The sequence below is a fragment of the Macrotis lagotis genome, chromosome 1, assembly GCF_037893015.1.
Source record: "Macrotis lagotis isolate mMagLag1 chromosome 1, bilby.v1.9.chrom.fasta, whole genome shotgun sequence".
NCBI lineage: Eukaryota > Metazoa > Chordata > Mammalia > Peramelemorphia > Peramelidae > Macrotis > Macrotis lagotis.
In genome coordinates this window covers 487,592,393-487,615,813 of record NC_133658.1, presented here as the reverse complement: position 1 = coordinate 487,615,813, position 23,421 = coordinate 487,592,393, and the positions used below count along the sequence as shown (strand labels likewise).

Here is a 23,421-nt window from a genome sequence, read left to right as displayed (position 1 = left end):
TCATAGAACCAGGACTAGAAAGAACCTTAGAAATTATCTAGTCATCCAAACACCTGATATTACAGATAAAGAAACTAAAGCCCAAGGAAGTTAAGTAAGTTTTCAGTCAATCAACCAAGCATTTATCAAATGGCTTCTATGAGTGCTACTGTGGTAGAGCCAATAGAGAGCTCACCTTGGAGCCAGAAAGAACTGAGATCAAGTCTTGCCTTTGACATAGACTGGCTGTCACTTAAATTCTCATTGCTGTAGGCAATACTCAGACTCTAAATTGTTCAAATGTTGATCTACTTTGATAGAATGAGTTCCCTCATTCAGGATCTCCTTATAGGAATGAAAATCCTAGATTCAACCCCTAAGAGGCAAGAACTAAGCACATCAGTTACCTAACTTGCCTAATGTCACACAAATAGTATATGACACTATTCATGTGAGATTCAAGCTCTGCTGCTCTTATTCCAAATCTAGTGATCTTTCCATTACAAAATGCAGACATCAGTTGAAAAGAATTTACTGTTACCTTGCAGCATGCTTGCTAATAGTGTATATCTCCCTTCTTCACCATAAAGGATCATAAAGTAATGAAACTTATTTCCACAAAATCACTCTTCACAGTCACTCTAGACACTTCATAGTTTCTTCATCATTTCTACTGTGGGAACAGAACAGACTGCAGGCCTCCAAAGACAAAACAGAAATGTTTTATGGGAATAAAGTTGCTTCAATTGACGTCAATCAATCAATTGACTTATTAAGTAATTACTAAGTGCCCATCATTAGACTGGACCCTGTAAATACAAGAATTATCATTATATTTAATGAGATCCTACTGTAATAACAAATTTCCATAATGCTCTAAGTCATAAAACTTTACCAAAATATCATTTGCCCAATTTTCCATTCATAACATCTTTTAGAATGTAATTTCTATGTAACAAACTACTTTGTAAAGCAGTTTGCCTTACCCTAAACCAATTCAATGGCACTAAACTGGCTACACTTTGAAGATGCAATCAAATCCCCATAACTAACCGAAATTCTAGAGTTGCGTCTTCTTGTACTGCTTTGAAACATAATTGCTTAAGATGCCATTTCTATCACTGGTAACATTCCAAAGAACAAGAAAAAGGAGAGGATTCAAACCAAATACCAGCAGATATCTAAGTTTACTTGTATGGAAAACCCCTCTAGACTCACCTCCATTTTTTATGAGCTATTTATAGTTGATGTTGAAAGCCATTTTATTTTACATAAATTACCCTAGCATAATGTTATAACCTTGAGCTAACATGAAAGAGTCATTGAATGTTTTTTCATAACTGGTGAGTCATTCCATCCACTTCATTGCTTCAAGAGTCTGTTTTTGGAATTACCTCTTACCTTCCTTCCCATTATTTTATACATCCACATGAAACCACTCTCAAGAATATGGGAAAAGGAGCTTTTTCATTCCTAAGCCTTCTTTTTTTTCCCCTGGCACATGCAAAGCTCTATAACACCACATGATTCACCAGATATCTTCATATAAAAAAATAGAACTTCATTCATTAAGTTCCATCTGGTTAAATAGTATTAGGTGCTATAGTAGTTCCGATACAAGTAGATAGCATTGCCCTTAATGAGGTTATTGTCTATTTGGGTGATGACATGAATAGCTAGAGAACAAATCCAAGGCAATACAATAATTAAGTACTTGGTACCGTGGAAATATGTATGCAAAATAAAGAATTTGTTTAAATAAGGGTAAGGTAATTCACAGTGAGCTACAGAATCACTGTGAAGGAGATGGGGTCAAGGGAAGACAATATCTATGAGCTGACAACTTAAATGATCACAGAATTTGGATTAATAAGAGTGAGGGTGCCAGGCTAGAAGACCAGATTGCACTTGGTACAAGGCTAGTGAGAATGCCCTTAGAACTCAAGCAGAGTGACTATGCAAGTCAAATCAATTCAGTGCAAAAATGTTTTGCGCAGATAGCTAGGGGTTTTGGAAGACACAAAAGAAGTGGAATGAGTCATCCTACCCTTGAAGAGCTTCCAATCTTTTTTGTTTTGTTTTGTTTTGCTTTTAGTTTTTGCAAGGCAATGGGGTTAAGTGGCTTGCCCAAGATCACATAGCTAGGTAATTATTAAGTGTCTGAGGTCGGATTTGAACTCAGGTCCTCCTGACTTCAGGGCCGGTGCTCTGTACATTGCACCACCTAGCTGCCCCAAGAGCTTCCAATCTTGATAGAAATGAAATAGAAAATACAAAAGATAACATAATAAGATGTCAAATAGTTGTCTCTGCATAAGTGCCAAGGTTATTGAAGAAGCCTGAATGCTGCTTTCCTCTAGAGTAAAGTCACTATCAGTTCCAATATATACATACATATATATATATATATGTATGTATATATATATATATATCTGACACTCTCAAAGGACTATGTTGAAGTACAAGGAAAGATAGAGTACAGTGGGGATAGTTGGTAGAAGGTTTTGAATACCAATATGAGAAATCTGAACTGTACTTGGTAGTCAATTTAGGGATCCTATTAGGTTCTTGAAAAGGGAATAGTGGGGGGGGGGGGCGGATAGGTGGTGCAGTGGATAAAGCACCAGCCCTGGAGTCAGGAGTACCTGGGTTCAAATCTGGTCTCAGACACTTAATAATTACCTAGCCATGTGGCCTTGGGCAAGCCACTTAACCCCATTTGTCTTGCAAAAACCAAAAAAAAAAAAGGGAATAGTGTGATGAAAATGGTATATTAGGGAGATTTCTCTGCTAGTATTATATAGGATGAAGGAATATAAATCAGGTAATGAATGATCCTATAAGAAAATGATTAAATTCTACGTAGCCTTTCTATTCACTCTTTTATTGTTTTTAGGATTTCTGTTTCTGATAGGGTTCTGGCTGCAGCCAGATATATGCAAGTGTTTTCTTTTCCTAATAAGAGGAAGCAAAAGCACAAGACTCTAAAATTGAAGAAATGTTACTATTCAAAGAAGTGGTTCTAGCTAGCCATTGAAAATTTTGTGTACTATCAAAATTACTGTGGTCCCCAATTTTTTAATCCTTTCAAAGCACTCTTTTCACACTCCAGCATTTAGTGTATTTTTATTTTAAAGGCAGAAAAAAGCCTCATGCACTAATATGATGGGTGATTTGCAAAAGTGAAAAAAAAAGCTGTTTAAAAAATGATCAATTGGGGCTGCTAGGTGGTGCAATGTACAGAGCACCGGCCCTGAAGTCAGGAGGACCTGAGTTCAAATCCGACCTCAGACACTTAATAATTACCTAGTTGTGTGGCCTTGGGCATGCCACTTAACCCCATTGCCTTGAGAAAAATCTAAAAAAAAAAAAAAAAAAAAAGATCAATTTCAGATTTCAGAAAAGCATCAAGTCCTTCTATATTACCTTTCAGCCAACTTTTCTTTATTGAGGGTCTTCTAGAGGCAACTGCTTTGCAAACCATTGCATGCTGCATTTCATTCATTTTAATTAACTACCATTGCTTTATAGTCTTTGGTAGGCAGCTGGGTAGTGTAGTGGACAGAACACTAGCTCTAGAGTTGAGGAAGAATTTGAAGCCAGAATCCTTCACTTCCTAGGGATTGACCCTGGGAAAAGCTCTTAAAAGATATGATTCAGTTGCCTGATGTGCAAAAATAGGGATCATAAGAGAACCTAAAAGAACATAGTTACACCTTCCCAGGATTGATAGGAGGATCATAGGAGGTGATATTTGTAAAGCATTTTGCAAATTGTAAAGTGCTACATTGATTTTCACTTGATCTTTTCTTTTTTTGGATTGTTTCTTTTAATCTGGAAAAGTGAAAGTGTTTCCATATATACATTCCATATATACATTCTCACTGAAAGACTGACTGGAATAACAAGATGTGTCAATGGCCTTATTTTCTGTGAGGATGATGATGGATATTAGACTGTTCTTTTCCCACTAGAAATGACTATTCCACTAACCATCCTGAGATAGTAACAATTTACCAGGAAGAATTTCTGTCACTGCTTTGACAGTATGGGGATCAAAGATGGGTTTCAGGCTGAAGTACAAATACCAGTCCCTTTTGAAACATACTGAATCCAACCCTAGCAACCTAGTAATTTCCTTAAAGTTAATGCTCCTACTGTGAAATGACTATACCCAGTCTTTCCAAATAAGCAGTCTTTCTTGCCACATGGACTTGGGGGCGGTCCTTTCACTTCGATTTTTCACCTTTTACCAATTCTTTACAGCCACACACTTATTTCACTTTAGAAAATGTCTTTCTCTACCTCCCGCAATCTCTTTCTCCCCAACTTGATTCCATCGCAGCACAATAAGGAATTCATATCAACAGAGTTCAAAAATTAGAATAGAGAATGGAATGCCTTGGAACAGAGGCAAATTCTGGCATAGGTTCACTTTTTAATTCTCAAAAACTGACAGAGAGGAATAAACAAACAAACAAAAATATTACCCCAACCGTCCCCACCCCCATTTAGGTGTTCAAAGATGACTGTTAAAATATACATGAAGCAGAAATGTCTTGTGTGACTTCATATATATAATGAATATTCTATTTCTTGCCTTCTCAATGTGTAGGGGAGTAAGAGAATAATAATCAAATATAAATAAATAAAATTATGAATAATAAATTATGATGTTTTATATAATAATGAAAAAATAGGTATTTTAAACACATCCATCAAAGGAGCACATTTTTCACTCTTTTTAGGAGAGCAAGTCCATTTGAGCCATCCGGTATGTGGCAGTGGATAACAACATCCTTCTCCCTTCTTTCTCCTGCTGAGAGATGATACACAAATCTTCTTCCCTGTCTGCTTCAAACACTCCTCATTAGTCTTTCCTCACACACGCGGAGGAATCAATCCCCAAAACCCCGAGCCACCGGGCCCCCCCTCCTTAAAAGTTGCATCAAATCTGTTTTGTGGTGTTTTTGTGTCTGTCTGTTCCGATTTTTCAGCCGGAGCAAGCTTCTTCCAACAAGTGGCAGCTGGATAAATGGCTCAACAAGGTGAATCCCCACAAGCCTCCGCTCCTGAACCAGAATGAGGGCCACGCGTCGGAGGGCGGCCAGTACTACAACCGGGGCAAGGACGAGCTGCAGGAGTGCGGGAAATTAGGCGCCCTGTGCCAGCCCGGCCTCAGGGAGAAGGAGGTCAAGGGCGCCTGCAAGGAGGAGCAGCGGCCTAGGACTGCCAACAAGGCCCCCGGGGCCAAGGGGCTCAAGCAGAAGTCGCCTTCCGCCACTGCGCCTGCGCCGGCCCCCGCGGCGGCCGCCCCCGCGGCGCCCCCCGCCGCCCCGGCCCCGGGCCCCGCGGCGCCCAGCTCGGGGCCTGCGGGCGCGGCGCCGGCGGCCGCGGAAGGCGCGGGCGCGCCGGCCCCTCCCCGGAGGTCGGCCTGCAAGAAGCCCCCGAGGAGGGCCACGACGACCACGGCCGACAGGGCCTCGGGCGGCGGCGGCGCCGACGGCTGCCAGCGGCCGCCCCCCGAGGAGCCCGCCGCCGCGGGCGAGGCGCCGCTGGAGAGCCCGGTCGCCGAGCCCCCCAAGAGCAGGCCGTGCGGCGCGGGCGCCAGGACGGGGCACCGCAAAGAGCTGCGCTCGGCCGCCTCCTCGGCCGCCGCCGTGGCGGCCGCCGCCTGCGAGAAGCGCCGCACGCGGGGCCTCGGCAAGACGGCCCCCAAGTCCAAGGAGTTCATCGAGACCGAGTCCTCGTCCTCGTCCTCGTCCTCCTCGTCCTCGTCCGACTCCGAGCCCGAATCGGAGCAGGACGACTCCCCGGGCCCCAAGGCCCCGGCGCCGGGCCCGGCCCCCGCGGCCGCCGCGGCCTCCTCGGCGGGGGGCGACCCGCGGCTGCGGGAGGGCGGCCCGGGGAGCGGCGCGGGCAAGGCCGTGGGCTCCATCAACGCCCGGAGCTCCAGCGACGCGGCCAAGGAGCTGGAGGAGCAGTTCTACACGCTGGTGCCCTTCGGCCGCAACGAGCTGCTGTCCCCGCTCAAGGACTGCGACGAGGCCAAGGCGCTGTGGGTCAAGATCGACCTGGCCCTGCTGTCCCGCGTCCCGCAGCCCTCGCCCGGCCCGGAGCCCGCGCCCGCCGCCGCCCCGGCCGCCAGAGACGAGCCCCCGGACCTGCCCCCGGCCGACAAGGGCCTGCCCAAGTCCAAGCGGAAACGCAAGGTAGGCTGGGGGGGGCCAGGCCAGGCTGGGGGGCAGGCTGGGGGGCCAGGCCAGGCTGGGGGGGGGGCAGGCTGGGGGCCTGCTGGACGCCCCCCAAGGGCGGACAAGCAGGAGGTCCGGCTCCCGGCCCTAGGCCAAGAGCTGAGGATCCAAAAAGGGGCCCGAGGCAGCCCCTGCGCCCAGGAGCTTGCAGTCTAACAGGGGCAATAAGAAAACAAACAAATTGGTAAATGATCATTAACCAAATTCTAGGATGCTAAGAGTTGAGGGTACAAAAAGAGGCCAAAGACAGTCCCTGCGCCTGAGGAGTTTGCAACCTAATGGGGGGACAATATGAAAACAAATAAATTGGTAAATCATCATTAATCCAATTCTAGGCACCAGACACAATGCTACAAAAAGAGGCAAAAGAAAGAATCTGCTCTCCATTGCAATGTAATGTCAGGAGACTACATGCCAACAAATATGTATAAAGTGAACCGTGTCCAAGATAAATAACTCAGAGAGGGAAGGCACTGGAATTAAACCACATTGGGAAAGGCTCCCTGTAGAAAGTGAGGTTTTAGTTGGGATGTAAGCCAAGTCAGTATTTGGAGGGGAGGGAATCCATTCTAGATGTGGGGGAGAACCAGAGGAAATGTCCAGAGCCCATTCTGTTCACGGAACAGGATGAAGAGCAGCATTCTGGATCACACACCATGTATCCAGAAGGTAAAAGAGGACTGAAAAGGTAGCAGGGGACTAGCTTATGAAGGGTCTTGAATGCCAAATTATTGCTTCAGGAGACTGCAGGAGTTGGGGTGGAGTGGCAATATAACTTGATCAGGCCTCCATTTAGGAAAACCACTTTAGAGGTTGAATGGAGGATGGAGAGACTTGAAGGCAGCTGATCCACCCCTAGGCTATTACAGTAGTTAGGGCTGAAGGGGATAGAGCCACTGGTTCTGGAGTCAAGAGGACTTTGTTTCAAATCTAGCCCCACTTGATTCTGGAAGAGAAAGTGAGGTTGGCCACTTAGCACAGCACCTCCCTACTGAAATCAAATTGACTTGCTTGTTGTGGCATCATCATCTCCCTGATGTCATGGTCATCTTCAAGTATGAAGGACCAAAAAACCAAAATAAAACAAGACATTACAGTAGCCCTACCTAGTATAGGGCAATAAGGGCCTGCACCAGAGTGGCAGCAGTCAGAGGAGGAGGAGGAGGGACATTGCAGAGATGAAATAGATAGACCTTGGCAACTGGTCAGAAGCAGGTGGGGTTTGAGGGGACAGAGCCAGTGATCTTGAGAAATCCAGGGTGATTTTCAGGCAGCAAGCCTGAGGGACTAAGAGAATAGTATTACCTTCAAAGTAATAGGAAAGAGGGGGAAGGGTACAGTTTAGGAGATAAGGTAATGAAATTTGTTTTAGATATAGTGAGTTTAAGATACCTACTGGGCATTACCTAAACAGATTCAATCTGTCCCATAGACATCTTGTCCAATAGACATTTTAAATTCAATATGATAGAGATATTAATTCAAACATTAATTATTGGACTGTAGGCAGCTAGGTGGCACAGTGGATAAAGCACTGGCCTTGGATTCAGGAGGATGGAAATTTGAATCTAGTTTCTTGCCACTTCCTGGCTGTGTGAGCTTGGGCAAGTCACTTAACCCTGATTGCCCTGTATCCAGGGCTATATCCAGTCATCCTAATTCATATCTAGCCACTAGACCCAGATATCTCTGGAGGAGAAAATGAGGTTAGTGACTTAGCACAGAATTCTCTCACTCAAATCTAGTTCACATGCTTGGTCAAGGCATCACCTCCCTGAAGTCATGGTCTTCTTTGAAAATGAAGGACAAGCATTATCATGTGCAGGACCCTCTTCTAGCTAGGCTTTTTTGAAGGATGCAAAAATATGTAAGGCTGAATAGGTATAATACCTATCCACCCATAGCTTGTAGGATCCTTGGGGGAAATGGCTTCCTGTGGAAGCCACAACTGGTAGCAGGCAGAAGATAAGTGCTCTAAGAGTGGACAAGATCAAAAAGTTCTACAGGTAGAGAGGGGATAGAGAGAACATCTCTGGCTAGATGATGAGCTGAGAAAGTCCATAGGTGAAAGGAGATTTGAACTAGGCCTTAGAGGATAGGTAGATACAAGAAAGGAGAGTATAGGAGGGAAAGATAGAGGTCGAGACCCCTAAAAAAAAAGGCAAAGCAACAAAACAAAAAAGTTCAGACAGTAATAAGCAAATCTATTTGAGTATGACCAGAGGTTTTTTCTGGGGATGAAAGATACAATATGCTAGGTAAAGGAATTTAAACATTATGCTATAGGAAATGGGAATTGGAAACTTTGAGCAGAGAGGATGCAAAAACCAAGAATTCTGAAGAGGGTTTATTAGTACCATACATTAGTAACTTTATACCAGTAAAAAAATTGATCTTAGCATCCTTTGACAAGTGATCAGAATAAAAGACAAGCCCTTTAAGTTATAAATATTTTAATTATTAATGAGAATTTAGTCTGCTTACATTTTTATAGCATCTTACAGCATTTAAAGCACTTTCACAAACATCCTTTGGAGGTTTAGGTGCTCAGATATTAAAGGCACTAGATGGGGAATCAAGATTCATAAGTTCTAATTCTTTATTGGACACTAAATTCAATATACTTAGCTACTTTTTGTTTGAAAAAGGCATTTCTCAGGGCAGCTAGCTGTGCAGTGGATAGAGCACCGGCCCTGGAGTCAGGAGTACCTGAGTTCAAATCCGGCCTCAGACACTTAATAAGTCTAGCTGTGTGGCCTTGGGCAAGCCACTTAACCCCGTTGCCTAGCAAAAACCTAACCAAAAAAAAAGGCATTTCTTGATATCTGATTCAATTTCTCCACTTGTCAAATAAAGATAAAACTCAAGAGATAATATATAGGATGATGACTTGATAATAGGAACACAGTATAAATGAAGGGAGTTAAAATTGACTTTCTCCTGCAGTGAGAGCTCGACTTAGCTATTCCAAATTTGAACCATTTCAAATTCACTAAGCCAAAGGGGAAGTAACAGCCATGCCTTCATTTTTAGTCACACACTGATGTGTATACTATCCCAGAAGAGGAGATGTGATATATCATTCAAATGCCAGGTGATTATTTCAGTAACTTCTAACAAGCTCTTCCAGTGTTCCTTAAGGATCTATTAAACAATGTCTTCCTGGTTCCTGGAGATGAGTTTATGAAAGCAACTTATCTCTTCCTCTGTTCTTTCCTTAGTTTTGTTTGTTTGTTTTTTAGTTCTTTCAAGGCAACGGGGTTAAGTGATTTGCCCAAGATCACACAGCTAGGTAATTATTAAGTGTCTGAGGTTGGATTGAACTCAGGTCCTCTTGACTCCAGGGCCGGTGCTCTTTCCACTGCGTCACCTAGCTGCCCCCTCTTTCCTTAGTTTTAAGCAAAACTTACTTTATTGCTTTTTTAAAAAAATTTAAGGGGCGTCTAGGTGGCACAGTGGATAGAGCACCAGCCCTGGAGTCAGGAGTACCTGAGTTCAAATCTGGCCTCAGACAATAAATAATTACCTAGCAGCGTGGCCTTGGGCAAGCTGCTTAACCCCATTTGCCTTGCAAAAACTTAAAAAAAATGTAAGGCAGTGAGGTTAAGTGACTTGCCCAGGGTCACACAGATAGGCAATTAATAAGCGCCTGAGGCCAGATTTGAACTCAAATCATCCTGACTCCAGAGCCGGTGCTCTATCCACTATGCCACCTAGCTGACCCACAAAACTTATTTTAAAAGTTCTAACTCCTTACCCATTACCCCAATCAGTGCTTACTTATCTCCAACTTGCAAAACCATGAAACTTTCTTATAATACATCTTATAGTACAATGGTATTGAACCCCATGAAATTCAACATGTTACTGAAATACTCCCCAAAATACTCTATCATAATATCACTCACAGTTCCTTATGACATAATAATGTTATTATGAAATTTCACCATATCGTGTAATAAGCATATTTTCTTCAACCCTTAAATTTCCATTGGCCTTCTCATACATTTACAATGGCTACTATATACTTCCAGATTTTCTCACTTCCCAATTCTAGTTCCCATATCAATAGGCTAAGTTAACGGAAATCTCTACCTAAAGTAGACATGCTCAGAGCTTCCTTCTGCAAACACAGATTCTCACATAAATAAAACAGAATGAAAATTAAAAAAAGACAGGACAGGGCTTAAAACTTTTTTGGCCTGCTTCCTTAATATTCATTAGGTCATTTGTAATTTCTTTTAGGCCCTGGGCATATGGGTCAGTGTTTATTTTCATGACCTGTTTTAGAAACATTGAAAGTCTCCAGGGAAGTTGATGCAGCAACCTCTGTAAGTGACCCAGTCCATTATCTCATAACTCTCCTAGAATTCTAGCATATGCAGATGTATTCAGTGAACCTCGCAGGCCTTGCTGCATTGAAAAGACTTTAACTTTAGGTAACTATTTCAAACCATAGCATTGTAACTCTCATGAGTCCTCCATATCCTCCTCCTCTCTCTCCATGCTCCACATCTTCAAATTCCATACCTTCTGAGGGCAAACTGAGGACAAGACTGAATGAAAAGCTTTCCGACTTAGGATGGTAGGTTAACACTCAAAGTAAGGGAGGTTATTCATGCTCCCCAGGATGTCTTTGAGGACAGGCATTTAGAACGGCTTGAGAGAAGGCTTAGCAATAGGGGTGGTATGATTGGATAAAAGGGACTTTGGAACAAATAAATGAATATGGGACTCCCTCCTAAGGAGACCTTTCTAAGCCTCCTTTACCACCACCAGAGATACTGGGGACACTTGAATAAATACTTACCAAATTTGATTCAAATAGGAAAGATGGAAGCAAAATTGACTCCAAAATGTGGTGAGGGTGAGTAAATAAATAGACCACCTTACTCCTGAAGTGAAAGGATAGGTGGAGATTAAGATGCAGATTTTACAAAGGTGAGTGTTTCCTTGGAACTCAGGGTCAGGTTTGGTAGTATCATTAAATTAGAAAAAGAAATGCCAATCCTCTTCCTGACCTAAGTCCAGTGCAGAGATTCTTTTGGGGAAGGAATTTGAGTTACATTCTTCTCCCTAGACTAAAGCACATGGCACCCATCACTCTCTGAGAAGTGAGATGAGTATCCTGGGCAAATAAGACCTGTTGCTAAGAGGCCCTGGAGTTCAGAAACATTTGGAGGCAGGGATGAAGTAGATGCTTAAGGAGATGTAGATTTATATACGGTGCTTTTCTTAATTTAAAGCACTTCATTATGGGTAGGTCTCCTTAGACTAATATTTTTGCCAGAGCCTCAGGGACAGCTGACAGGGGCCTTGGGAATCCATTGACACTTAGATAGAGAAAAGTTAGAGACTGTCCTAAATGAAGTATCCCTTTCCCTGGTAAATGGTGGATAGAGGATAATTTCATTTCCCAGGTGGTCTGCATACTTGACCTGCAGCTGGAATACGTCTGACAGTGCTATAACACAGAGACAGACACCTTGCAGTAAATTCTCTTATGTATTAGCCTCTTGTCATAGAAATATGGAATTCTGTTTAGCACAACCTACACTTTTCTCTAATGATTCTATACCCTTCTAAAGGAAATAGTATGTTTTAAGTGCAATTATAGGACAACTCACCAAACCTGAAATCTTTCATTTCTCCCAACCAATCATTTCCTGAAAAAGACTCTTAAGGATCCTGGGATACTTCAGCATAATAATAGTTAACCAAATTTAAAGGACTGGGGTTCCTAACTACCGTTAGTCTTTGATTGAAATTCATAAGAGTAATGAATTTCAGAAGAAAGTTCTCAAATTGTCAGTGACCTCACCCCTCTAAGCCCAGAGGGTATACATTCATTCTGACATTCTCTGCTCCAGTTCCCAGATATGCCGGAGCATGTTAAATTGATGTTTTTATCTTAATTAAGAATTGGCCTTCTTTTTGGCTGGTTTAAATATTGGTCCAGGATACTGGCACAGAGGACCTCATCCTTCAAAACATTCTCTTTAGTACTTTGATCATGGAGTTGTCATTTTCCTCTTAAATAAGTTGTTTGTAATAAAACAATCTCATCCTGGATGAATGGAATGTTTACTATGAAAATATACTAGTAGAGGTGAGTGTTACAAACAGGCTGCCTTAACAGGATGAGTAAAACAAGAGTATGGTGTAATTTAGAGGCTTCTTCCACTAGGGTCTGCCAACACAAGCTATTTTCTGTTGCCTTTAAAAAAGTTAATCCTTTTTAAACTTTATCTTCATACAGTGTGAAAATGAGGAGGAATTTAGGGAGATCAAGAAGACTCAGGGAGAGAAAGAGTGTTCTTCACGACTGACTACTTTGACCAATAGCACTTCATCCTCAAGCCATTGCCATTTGAACACCAATAGGTATGTATTGTTCTTTTGAACCTGAAATTGAGCCACTAGGGATAGCAACTGTTTCAAAAGACACCCCTAATGCACGCCTTCAAAAAAGTGAAAGATTCATGGATGTGGTACATTGTACACATTTTTAGACTGTGTATTGAACATAGTGATTTTGCTGGTGTTTTTCCTCTTCTTTTAACCTAGTATTTGTTGTGTGGGAGCTAGCTTCCTTTCTTCACTCTCCTCCCTCTTCTCCCTCTGTTCACATAGGAAATCATACTTTACCTGCAGGTTCTCTGTCCAAAGAAATATAAATTTTAATCACTGAAACTCACTGAAACTTAAGGTTTACAGATTAGATTTCTATTTTATTAGATCATGCCTTAAAACCAAATCACTCTGGTTCTCATTGATTGGCCAACAAGTCCCAGGCCCAGCCTAGTCATTATTTGAATTCTGATGACTCAGAGTGAATGTCAGTAGGAATTGTTTCTGTTTTGACCAGAAGCCCTGATGGTCTTCCCCTTCCCCCCTTTGCCCCCCATCTAGGTAAAAGAGGTCATTCTTTGCCTCATTTTTACCTAGACTTAATCACTAAATGGATTTTGCCTCAAACAAAACTGAGACCTGGGAAAGATCTTAACTTAAAAATTTTCTAGTCACTAGACCCAGATGCTTCAGTGGAGAAAGTGAGATTGGAGTCTTTGCATAGCCCTTCCTCACTTAAATCCAGTTCACTTACCAGTCACGACACTTTTCTGAAAGCATGTTCCTCTTCAAGAACAAAGGATAAATAACCACCTTGTTTGGGGGATGATTCTCTGAGAAGGAAGGAATAAGAAGGGATTTTAGGAGAGTTTTGTTGATATTTTAAAAAAAAGTACAGTTATCAACTAATTTTTAATGTAATGTTTAATTAAAAAAACTATTTCAGAAAGATGTATATCATAATCATGGCCAAATTCTTAATGGATAGACCCATTTTGGAATCTTCTTGGACTTGAATCACAGAGTTGTAGTTACCTGAGTGTTACTGTTTGTCTTGGGTGACAAAGTAGATCACATCAGTGCATGGCTACTGCCTCTGGTGAAGGGATAATTATTTTGCTCAAATGGAATTAGTTTGGGACATAAAATTTTGTATCATTCATAAAACTTCCAATCCTTCTCCAAGCTCTAATGTGTCAGCAGTTAATTTTCTTTTACTGTCCAAATAATCGTAATTATATAGCACACACTTGGAACACATGGTATAGCAACTACCTTCAAAACTTAGGGAAAGGAGGACTGTATATGACCCAACAGAATACCAGTGTCTGCTGTATGTAAAGATGGAGTCCAGGAAAGGAATTATGGCAGCAGGGTTAGAAAGAGGTGTCAGTTCTTCTCAGTTAATTTCAGAGTATCCAGAAGTGGCCTCACTACTTCAGTCACAGAAAAGAGAGATGACCTCGAGGAAGTAAAGGAAAAGAGTTAAAGTTTAGATTAAGAAAGTATTATGATTAATCAAAGGCACATGCAGGGTCAATCAGTGGAGTTTATCAAGGATGTTAACTTAACAAATTTGTGCTGGAAAGCAAAGGTAGTGGGTAAGTTCAGAACAAGCAGACCCCAGCAATACCTTGGACTCTTCTCTGAAGCACACTGGAGGGATAGGATGCTTGTAAATAGGATGAGGGATGGCTAAGTGGTTCAGTGGATAGAGTCCTGAACCTGGAATCAAGAAGTCTCTCTCATCTTCTGAAGTTCAAATCTGGCCTCAAAAACTTAGTTGCTATGTGACCCTGGGCAAGTCACTTAAAACCTTGTTTGCCTCAGTTTCTCGTCTGTAAAATGAGTTAGAGGAGGAAAAGGAAAAACCATTTCAGTATCTTTGCCAAGAAAATCTTCAACAGGATCATGAAGACTCATGAATGAATGAACAACAGATAAGATGAAAAAAATGTTGAATGGTGGACCTGGAAGCTGGAAGACTCAAGTTCAGGTTTGACACTTAACTAGCTCTGTGACCTTGGACAAATCCCTTAACCTCTGTCTGCTTCATTTTCCTCATCCTTAAAATGGGGTAATAATGGTCTCAGGTTGTTATAAGGATAAAGTGAGATGATATTTGTAAAGCTCTTTACAAATCTTAAAGCACTATATAAATGTTAGCTCCATTGTGTGTGTATATGTATACACAATGTGAATGCATACACACACACACACACACACACACACACACAGTGAATACCAGTAGAGTAGACTGGGATTAGAGGCCAATTTTGTCCCATAAGCTTAATAGCTCATTTTGTCTGGGATCCTCCTAATTGATTTTGAAAAAAAAATGTTCAAAAAGGGAAGATAGTGGAGTACAGAAACATGGACTTTAGAGAAATGAGTCAGAGGATCCAGGTTTTAATGCTACCTCAGTCATGTCCTACTTATGTAACCTTAATTTCCTTGGACTTCATTTTTCTCAACTATAAAATGAGAAAGGTTATAGTAGAAATCTTTGAGGTCATTTCCAGTTCTGGATCTATGAGCCCCTGAAGTCAGACTTAGTCCCCTGCATTGCAAAGCACAGAAATCTGTGCTCCTAAAGGATGACCTAGGGTACAGGGTATGTTTGAATTTCCTGAAATAGATAGCACATAATGAGTTTAAAGTGCTTGCCTAGAGATAATGAAGTCCTCTGGGACCTTTAGTAATACTCCCTTCTTTCCTTGGATGGGATTTGGACTTTCCTTGGACTTGCATTATACCAAATTGCATTCTACTGAGAACAGTATTCTAAGGATGTCCCAGATGATGTACAACAGGTATAAGAGATGTTCCTGCCCACTTGGATACAGCCAAACTTGGAAAACTTTTCTATAGTAGTATTAAGCAATTCTTCAGTCTTCCTGACATTGTGTGCAGGAGAAATTTTTAAGGGAGATTAATTTATACCACAATACATAAAAATGTAAACTGAAAGGTTAGGAAAACATGTAAAGCAGTCTTAAAACTTGAAGAGGCAATTGAAGAGGTAGGGTGGGGGAAACACACACACACACACACACACACACACACACACACACAAAAACACTGGTCACATTAGACATGTCCTTCATATTAGAATATATTTAGCTCATGACATTCCAGTGAACACTTCTTGGACCTATTTCCCTGAATAAACTGATAAGAAAATTGCAGTAATAGCTATTTTTTGAAAGTGGCTATCATCAGGGGAATCCTTTTTCAAGACTGTAGAAGCTGGCTTAGCTTTAGCACTTCCATTTGGAAGCCCTCATCGAAACAGCCTCATATATACTCATTAAATCCTCACAATAACTCAGATAGGTGCTGTTACTATCCCATTTTACAGGTGAGGAAAACTGAGACAGAAAGGTTAAATGATTTACCCAGGGACAAATAGCTAATGTATGAGATTTGAACTTGGGTCTTCCTAAATCCAGCATTCTAATGTGCTGTCTAATTCCTTCAATCTAAATAATTCTAGGACCCTTAAGAGTCTATTATTGCAAAAACATGCTCTTCCTCCACCCCCCCCCTTAGTTCATTACTTGCAAGATGATCCAGTTTTATTACCCCAAGAAAGTGCACAATTCTATACTTTGATTGATGATTGTCCCCACATTGAATATTAATGTTCCCCTTTTTATTCATATGTAATAGTGTTTGCAGGGAACTTTGAGCAGCTTTACAGAAACTATTTCCCAAAATAATCAGTTTATCTAATAATTTTTTTTATCAATCGCACCTGCCAGCCTAAAAAGGCATCTTTATTTCACAGGTTATACAAAATAACTCTACCCTTACTTCAAAGCACATTTCCAAATGTCCTTGAAACTGTAGAATTATTTTTGAGCAGTTTCCCTACAACTACCTCCCTCTTTCCCAGTTACTTGGATTAGGTGAGAAATATGTACTCTTGAGAATGATAGGTGAATGGGCTAGTAGGTAATTCTGAACTTTCAGGCTGGAATCTTCCATTATAATTTGTATAATTCCACAGAACCTGTGGTTGTATTTTGGATATATTTTGGACTTTACTTTCCTAGATATGGCCTCAGGATAAAGTACCATTCCAACTTGTTATTAAGGGTTCCTATGGCATTATGAGAACTATTACTGCTAATTAATTCTGGGACTAAGCCACAGAGTTACCAACCCATGTAGCTCCATACCGTGGAGTTCTAGCCTAGTAATTTAGGAGTATCTGCTCACCTCTATCCTGATCTTCACTAAGAGTAGGCATTTCTCCTCTTTTCCTTCATCCCAGTAACTGGAGTTAAGGAAGCAATTGTAAGAAAATGTAACTTCCAACATTGAGGAAGTTGATTTGAAACTTGAAAAGAGTCTCTTCCAGATTCCAGGGATATTTTAGAAGTTTGCTCTAAAATGGAAATTGTGAGCCAGCTTTTCTTGTTGTGGTGTATGCTTGCTTAGAATAACCATTTATTGAAGTAACCATTCCTAATTAACTAGAAATTGTCCATACTATTTCCTAGGATTTACTTACTGTGTAATCTGATGTTTGTCCCATCAACCCAGCTATAGCCCTAATGTATATTGCTGATTATGATTTATACCCCAACTTCCAAAATGTTAAGATTTGTTATAAAATATTTATACAGTAGAATCTTATTTTCATCTTTAACAGAAATATTATAAGGACAAATGGCAAAGTAGACAGGAAGATACTTTGAGTTCTGTTGTTTTGTCCTTCATTCTCGAAGAGGACCATGACATCAGGAAGGTGATGCCATGACTTGCAAGTGAATTGGATTTAAGTGAGGGAGGGCTTGTGCAAAGTCACCAGCTTCACTCTCTCCTCCAGAGCCATCTGGGTCCAATGGCAAGATATAGATCAGGATGACTGGAGATGGCCCCAGACTAAGCAACAGTTCTTTATAAATCTGAGGTACTATTATTATTCCTGTTAATTTTTATTAGTAATATAGAGCACATTTTATGAGGTAGTGGGCAAAAGTATATCTTTTTGTCCTTAGAGTAAGCTCAGCACAAATGAGCAGAGTGCTTTTATGAGCAAAGCAAAGAGCTAGCAAGACAGAAGTTCTTGCCTCTAATCACAACTGTCCCCTTTCTGGATTCTTATTCAATGAATGCCCAGATAAGCCATAGACTAAATGATTGAGAGTAGTGACTTTTTGTCTCACAGAGTACTTTGGAATTCAGTTTACCTAGTTTTTAGACGAAATGTTTATTTTTCATAGTATTTGGTAAAATTAATTTTTAAGTCACCCTGGAATAAGATGTTTTAATATTTTGATTACTTTTACTTGCTTACTATCCATGTTTATAAAGAAGGAAAAATGTTTATAAGCTACTTGGAAGTCTTCAGGTGAAAAGTGTCCAATAAGCATGATCACTGTTATTATCATTATTAGAAAAAGATAGACTTTTAGACTAACTCCAGGCTTGCCATTTACTCTCCATGGCAGAGGAAACCATAATCTAAATTTGCAAATGAACTTTTGGTCCTAATACCATAAAGTTGTTTCCAGGAATAATAATTCCTACTAAACTTCTCCCCGCCAGCAGGTCTTAAATTGGAAGTTTTGGTAATATATAAAACATTTACCTTCTTCAGTGCCGGCTTTGTGACATTCCATTACTGTAATTTCCTTTTCCAGCTTGGCAATACCAATAAATAAAAATGAGAAAATGCTTCGGTCACCCATTTCACCCCTCTCAGATGTGTCAAAACACAAATACTCCAATGATGATTTAACTTCTTCCAGTAGACCTAATGGCAGCAGTCTGTTCACTTCCATCTCCTCCAGCAAAAAGCATAAGACGGAGAATCAGTTGCAGCCCCATGCTGGAGACCTTGCTGTAAGTTTTTATGTTGTCATTTCCTAATTAAAACACTCACATGCAAACCTGGAATTTCTCCCTCTCCCTTACCCCCTCCTCACCCTTCCCCAACCCTATCCCTGCTGCCAACAAAGCATTACAAATCTGACTTGCTATTTTACAAGAGATCCAAAATAAAAGAGTTGCCTCCCAATTGGGGTCATGAGGGCTCAGGAAGATGAAAAAATAAGAACTATATATAATCCTCTTTTGCTCTTTAAAAATAATTTACCAGGGGGGTGGCTAGGTGGCGCAGTGGAGAGAGCACCAGCCCTGGAGTCAGGAGTACCTGAGTTCAAATCTGGACTCAGACACTTAATAATTACCTAGCTGTGTGGCTTTAGGCAAGCCACTTAACCCCATTGCCTTGCAAAAATTAAAAAAATAAAATAATAATAATAATAATAATTTCCCACAGCTTTTGATTTCAATTCTCAAAAGAAAACTACCAAAAATAATACATTATTTGGTGACAATGTAAAATATTAGATTGGAAACAAGTTTTTGCTCAGAAGTTCCTCTGGAGTAGGATCACAAACAGCAGTATTGTCTCAGAATACTACTCTTGAGCTCTCCCAATGCCTTCTTAATCTACTCTCTCTTTGATCAGTGTAGACCACAAAAACATAGTACTGCCACAGCACTGGGTGAATGGAAACACCCTCCCTCCCCCCCACCCAGAAGAGACTTTGACAGCAGGTAGTTCTTCTCTAGGAAGTCTAACAATAGTATAACTTCAGGGCATAATCATCCTGTCAAAGTTTTCCCAATCATATTTCTTTTCATAGTCATTGCTCTTCTTGAAAATTGGCAGGAGCTCCACATATGGCAGAAACAAGATGACCCTTTATAAGGGATTTAATAATAAAGGAATGAGAAAAAGGAAGAAAAAGCAGTGACTATATATATATATATATATATGTATATATATGTATATATATATATGTATATATATGTATATATGTATATATATATATATATATATATTTAATTTAACCTGTAAATTGATGATAAAGTTATTGCCATTGTCAGAAAATCTGACCTCATTTAGAAGCTATCCTGGCTAAACTTTAATCTCAATCCAAGTTCCTTATGCAAAAACAAACTAAGGGGGAATAAGAGAAATGAAAACAAGTTACCAAAATCTTAAGAGAAAAAAACAAACTCACCATCTCACAAGACTTTTGTGCAGCCATAAAGATACAAATATTTTTTTAAGAATTTCCAGGTAGGGGTGGCCAGGTGGTACATTGGATAGAACACTGGCCCTGGAGTCAGGAGGACTTAAGTTCAAATCCAGCCTCAGACACAATAATTACCTAAGCTATATGGCCTTGGGCAAGCCACTTAAACCCCCATTGCCTTGCAAAAACCTAAAAAAAAAAAAAATTTCAGGTAAAGTAAATGATTACATCATCCACAGAGATAGTTTTGCCTCCCCTTTGTCTATCTTTATTTAAATCATTTTTCTTCTCTTATTGTTATAGGTAGCATCTGGGGCATTTTGTGAAATAATCAGAGAAACTTTGAAAATCCTATCTTCATTCCTGATGTTAAAAGCAGATTTTCCTCAATACAAATGATTGTAGCAACTTTCATTTTTAGAGAAATGTTTTTGATGTTATTAAGTAAAGGTCATAGAGTTGTAGTATAAGGTATAATTCTCTATCTATAAACCTACGAAATTCTTTTTGTTGCTTCAGAAGAAACCATTTGCATTCCAGAATGGGAGATAGTTATGTTATAATCCACTCTTCCCTACTGAAGGCTCTTAATTTTTCTTTTTTTTTTCTTCCACAAAGCAGTAGTGCTCCATTTTTGTCATTCTGTTAGAAAAAAAAAAGAAAGAAAACTGATAGTAATTATCTTTAGCTTTTTTCTTCATATCACCTTGAAATTCCAATCTTCAAAAAACAGACCTGAAAAGACAAAATAGTTGTAACTATTTCTTGAAACAAAGAAAAAGTAAATAAAGTTGTAATTTACAACATAAAAAAATCTGTTTCAGTTTGTGTTATTTTAATTAGATGGCTGATTCTCAACTATTTCATTATTGCTTATTATCTAGAAAACAGTGCACAACAGCTCAGAAAACATTCTCTTCTATAATAAAACACGACCCCAGACAGAACCATGGTCCCCCTTATCCAATGGGCACAGAGACTGCAGGAGACAAAAGCTCATCTTTGATGATATGTGAGTATGCATTTTTTTTGTTACTATATTGAAGATAGACCAGACCTTGTGCAAAGCATTGAGAATCTCAAGCAAAATGTGCTAGCAAATATGACAGTCTTTATATTTAGCACCTTGCAAGAAAAGATATAACATGAAAGGGAGCTAGAAAGGCATAATGTACCCACTGGTATGGAGTGGAGAGAACCAGAGAAGGTCATAGAGACCTAGTCTGAGGCAAGGTGAAGCAAAAGTTCACCTGTCAGAGTTCAACTTCACAGAATTCTTAGAGTTTAGGGACCAGTGGGAAGATGAGAATGATGTCTAGCTTGCAAGTGATACAGTTTGGAATTTGACTAGAGTGAGGTAGAGGCCTGTTGAGACAAAATTTAGCTTATAAGCTGGTCATTTTGTTTCAAAGCTATCACTAACAATTTTAGTTCCCAAAATAAGCAGTACAAAACATTCCCATAAATTAAGTTTGTAATTTGTGGTCTAAAAATTATACAAGATGTAATTAAGACTAATTTAGTTGAACAGTAAGAGGAATTAATTACAATAGTGGCTCACAGGTTGGTTCTATTAACATTTTCAGTGATATGATGACTATGTATTTTAACTTATTATTCTTTCCGTTTAGGTGCTAAGTTCCTTAGTTCTACAAGATTGCATATGTGTGTCAAATTATTGCTCAGATTTCAGTGCCCTGGAGCAAAGGTCCAATTGCCTCAATATAATTATGGTTCTAGTTTCTTATAACTTATAGTGTATGGTATATATTGCATGTAGCTGAGTGAGTTAAGCATTTAAATTTAGAGAGTAAATTGAAGCTTTAATTCTAAATGTCTTTTTAAAAAAGTTACTCTAGCAGAAGTATATAGCTTCTTCATTTCAAACTTTAGCCTTTCAAAGTTTATGTATTATAACTGCATAGAATTACCTGAACTCTATGTGTAGTTGGAGTTGTCTTACTCTAGAATATTTAGTTAAGACGTGCACACATCTATACTATAACAATACAGTTTCTCAGCACCTGAATATTGGACTTAGGGTAGTTTTATATTACTGCAGTTGTAGTTACTTTTTTAACTCTAGCCAGTTGATATATTAGTGATTTGCTAATGGAAGCCCCTCCACACTTCCTAAAACTATACTTAACAGATAATATAGATGGTATTTGAAGAGGAAGAAAAAAAGGGATTGGGATAATTTGAGTAAAAATGCGCTCGCTCGCTCTCTCTCTCTCTCTTTTATATATATATATATATATATATATATATATATATATATATATACATATACACATACACATATATGTGTGTGTGTGTGTGTGTGTATGTATGTATAAACTTACCCAGTCAAAACTTACCCTAGGTACCATCCATTCTGTGCTAATTCATTTCTACTCCAGGAAAGAGAAGAAAACAAAAAACAGAAGATAATGAGCAAAAAGTATCATTCTGACATGCTTTTCAGCCACTTGAGAAGTGGCCAAAAAAAAGTGGTAGAATAACATTCTGTTGTTTCTTCCTTATACTCCCCTAACCCCAAAGCAGATCCCAACTACAGATATTATCAGGGATTTTTAAAGTTATATAAGTGGTAGACAACACTTATTAACTGAATTTGGAAAAATTTAAGAGCTAATAGCAAGGAAAATTGTAGCTGTAAAATCAAATACTTTTTTAAAAAATTGAATTAGTTTCAAATAGTGTAGATGAGAGATAAAAGGTCACCCAAAGGAGGGGAAATGTTATTGTTTTCTCCTTTCCTTGCTTATGCGCCAAATCCTATTAGATCCCACTTCCTATACTCTTCCTTGTTCCACACTAACTCCTTTTTTCTCCCTAATCATTTCCAAGGGCTCCTACTAAACAGTGAGGGGGTCTTAATGAAACCCTTGGAAAGTGTGATAGCATTCTGTGCTTTAAGGGTATAAAGAAGGAGAAAATGGTTGGTTTCCATTATTGAAGAAAGAGAATTGTCAGTCTTGAACACAAACTTAAGCTGGGGGGGGGGGGGTTTCGGGGTGGGGGGAGAGGAGAAGAATATAGGGCAGAAATATGTTTGAGGACAATGTAGAAACTTAATGTTGAGAATCTATGACTCTTCTCCCTAAGCTTCAAAATGCAACATGGCCAAAGAAAAGTTCAACTAGAAACTGTTTCAGTGTTTTTGTCCCAAGTTTATCACTCTGGAAAGCTTAACTTTGGATTTCATTCCATGATATTTCTTATAGTTCCATTTCTTCACATAATTTTTTTGTCAGCTAATTGTATTTTGTCAAGCACAAAGTTATCCCTATGCTAAGGTGGTTCAACTTAAGAAACTGTCTTCAGAGAAATTTGAGTGCTGGATATAGAGGATACATTGTTTGTATTGGAAACTAGAATATAGATATATCCAAAATGTGTATAAATGAAGACCGAGTCAGAATCAGCAACAATAAAATAGTTTTGCCTCAACCTGCTGCTCTTGGACTACTTATAAGAAGGAATGTTTTCCTTCTGCTGTCCCTGGAACTAATACAATTTTGCCACTGTCTGTATCAACTAAGAGTGTTTATCACTTGTTCTTCCCATTAGCAATACATATGATTTCTCTGGCAGGCATCTACAATAAAACTGCTTCCTCTTTTATGGAGATAGAAACAATAAAAAATTTTAAAACCTCTTACACATATACGACATGGATAGATTGCAAGTTCCAATTGCCATGTACCCCATAGTTATTTGAAATCCATAAAAATAAGATAAATATACAACTCAAAAAAAAAGAGCAACAT

At 39.6% G+C, this 23,421-nt stretch overlaps 1 protein-coding gene across 2 annotated transcripts in view; it reads left to right on the top strand.

Annotated features, from left to right (window-relative positions):
• Positions 1-23,421, top strand: part of AFF3 (ALF transcription elongation factor 3) — a 679,787-nt gene that overhangs the window by 614,713 nt on the left and 41,653 nt on the right. For both annotated transcript variants that reach the window (XM_074213791.1, XM_074213792.1), the window contains exons 11-14: positions 4,977-6,191; positions 12,493-12,617; positions 18,239-18,440; positions 20,530-20,657. In XM_074213791.1, the coding sequence (XP_074069892.1) occupies positions 4,977-6,191; positions 12,493-12,617; positions 18,239-18,440; positions 20,530-20,657 (1,670 nt within the window). The remainder of the gene's footprint in view (positions 1-4,976; positions 6,192-12,492; positions 12,618-18,238; positions 18,441-20,529; positions 20,658-23,421) is intronic.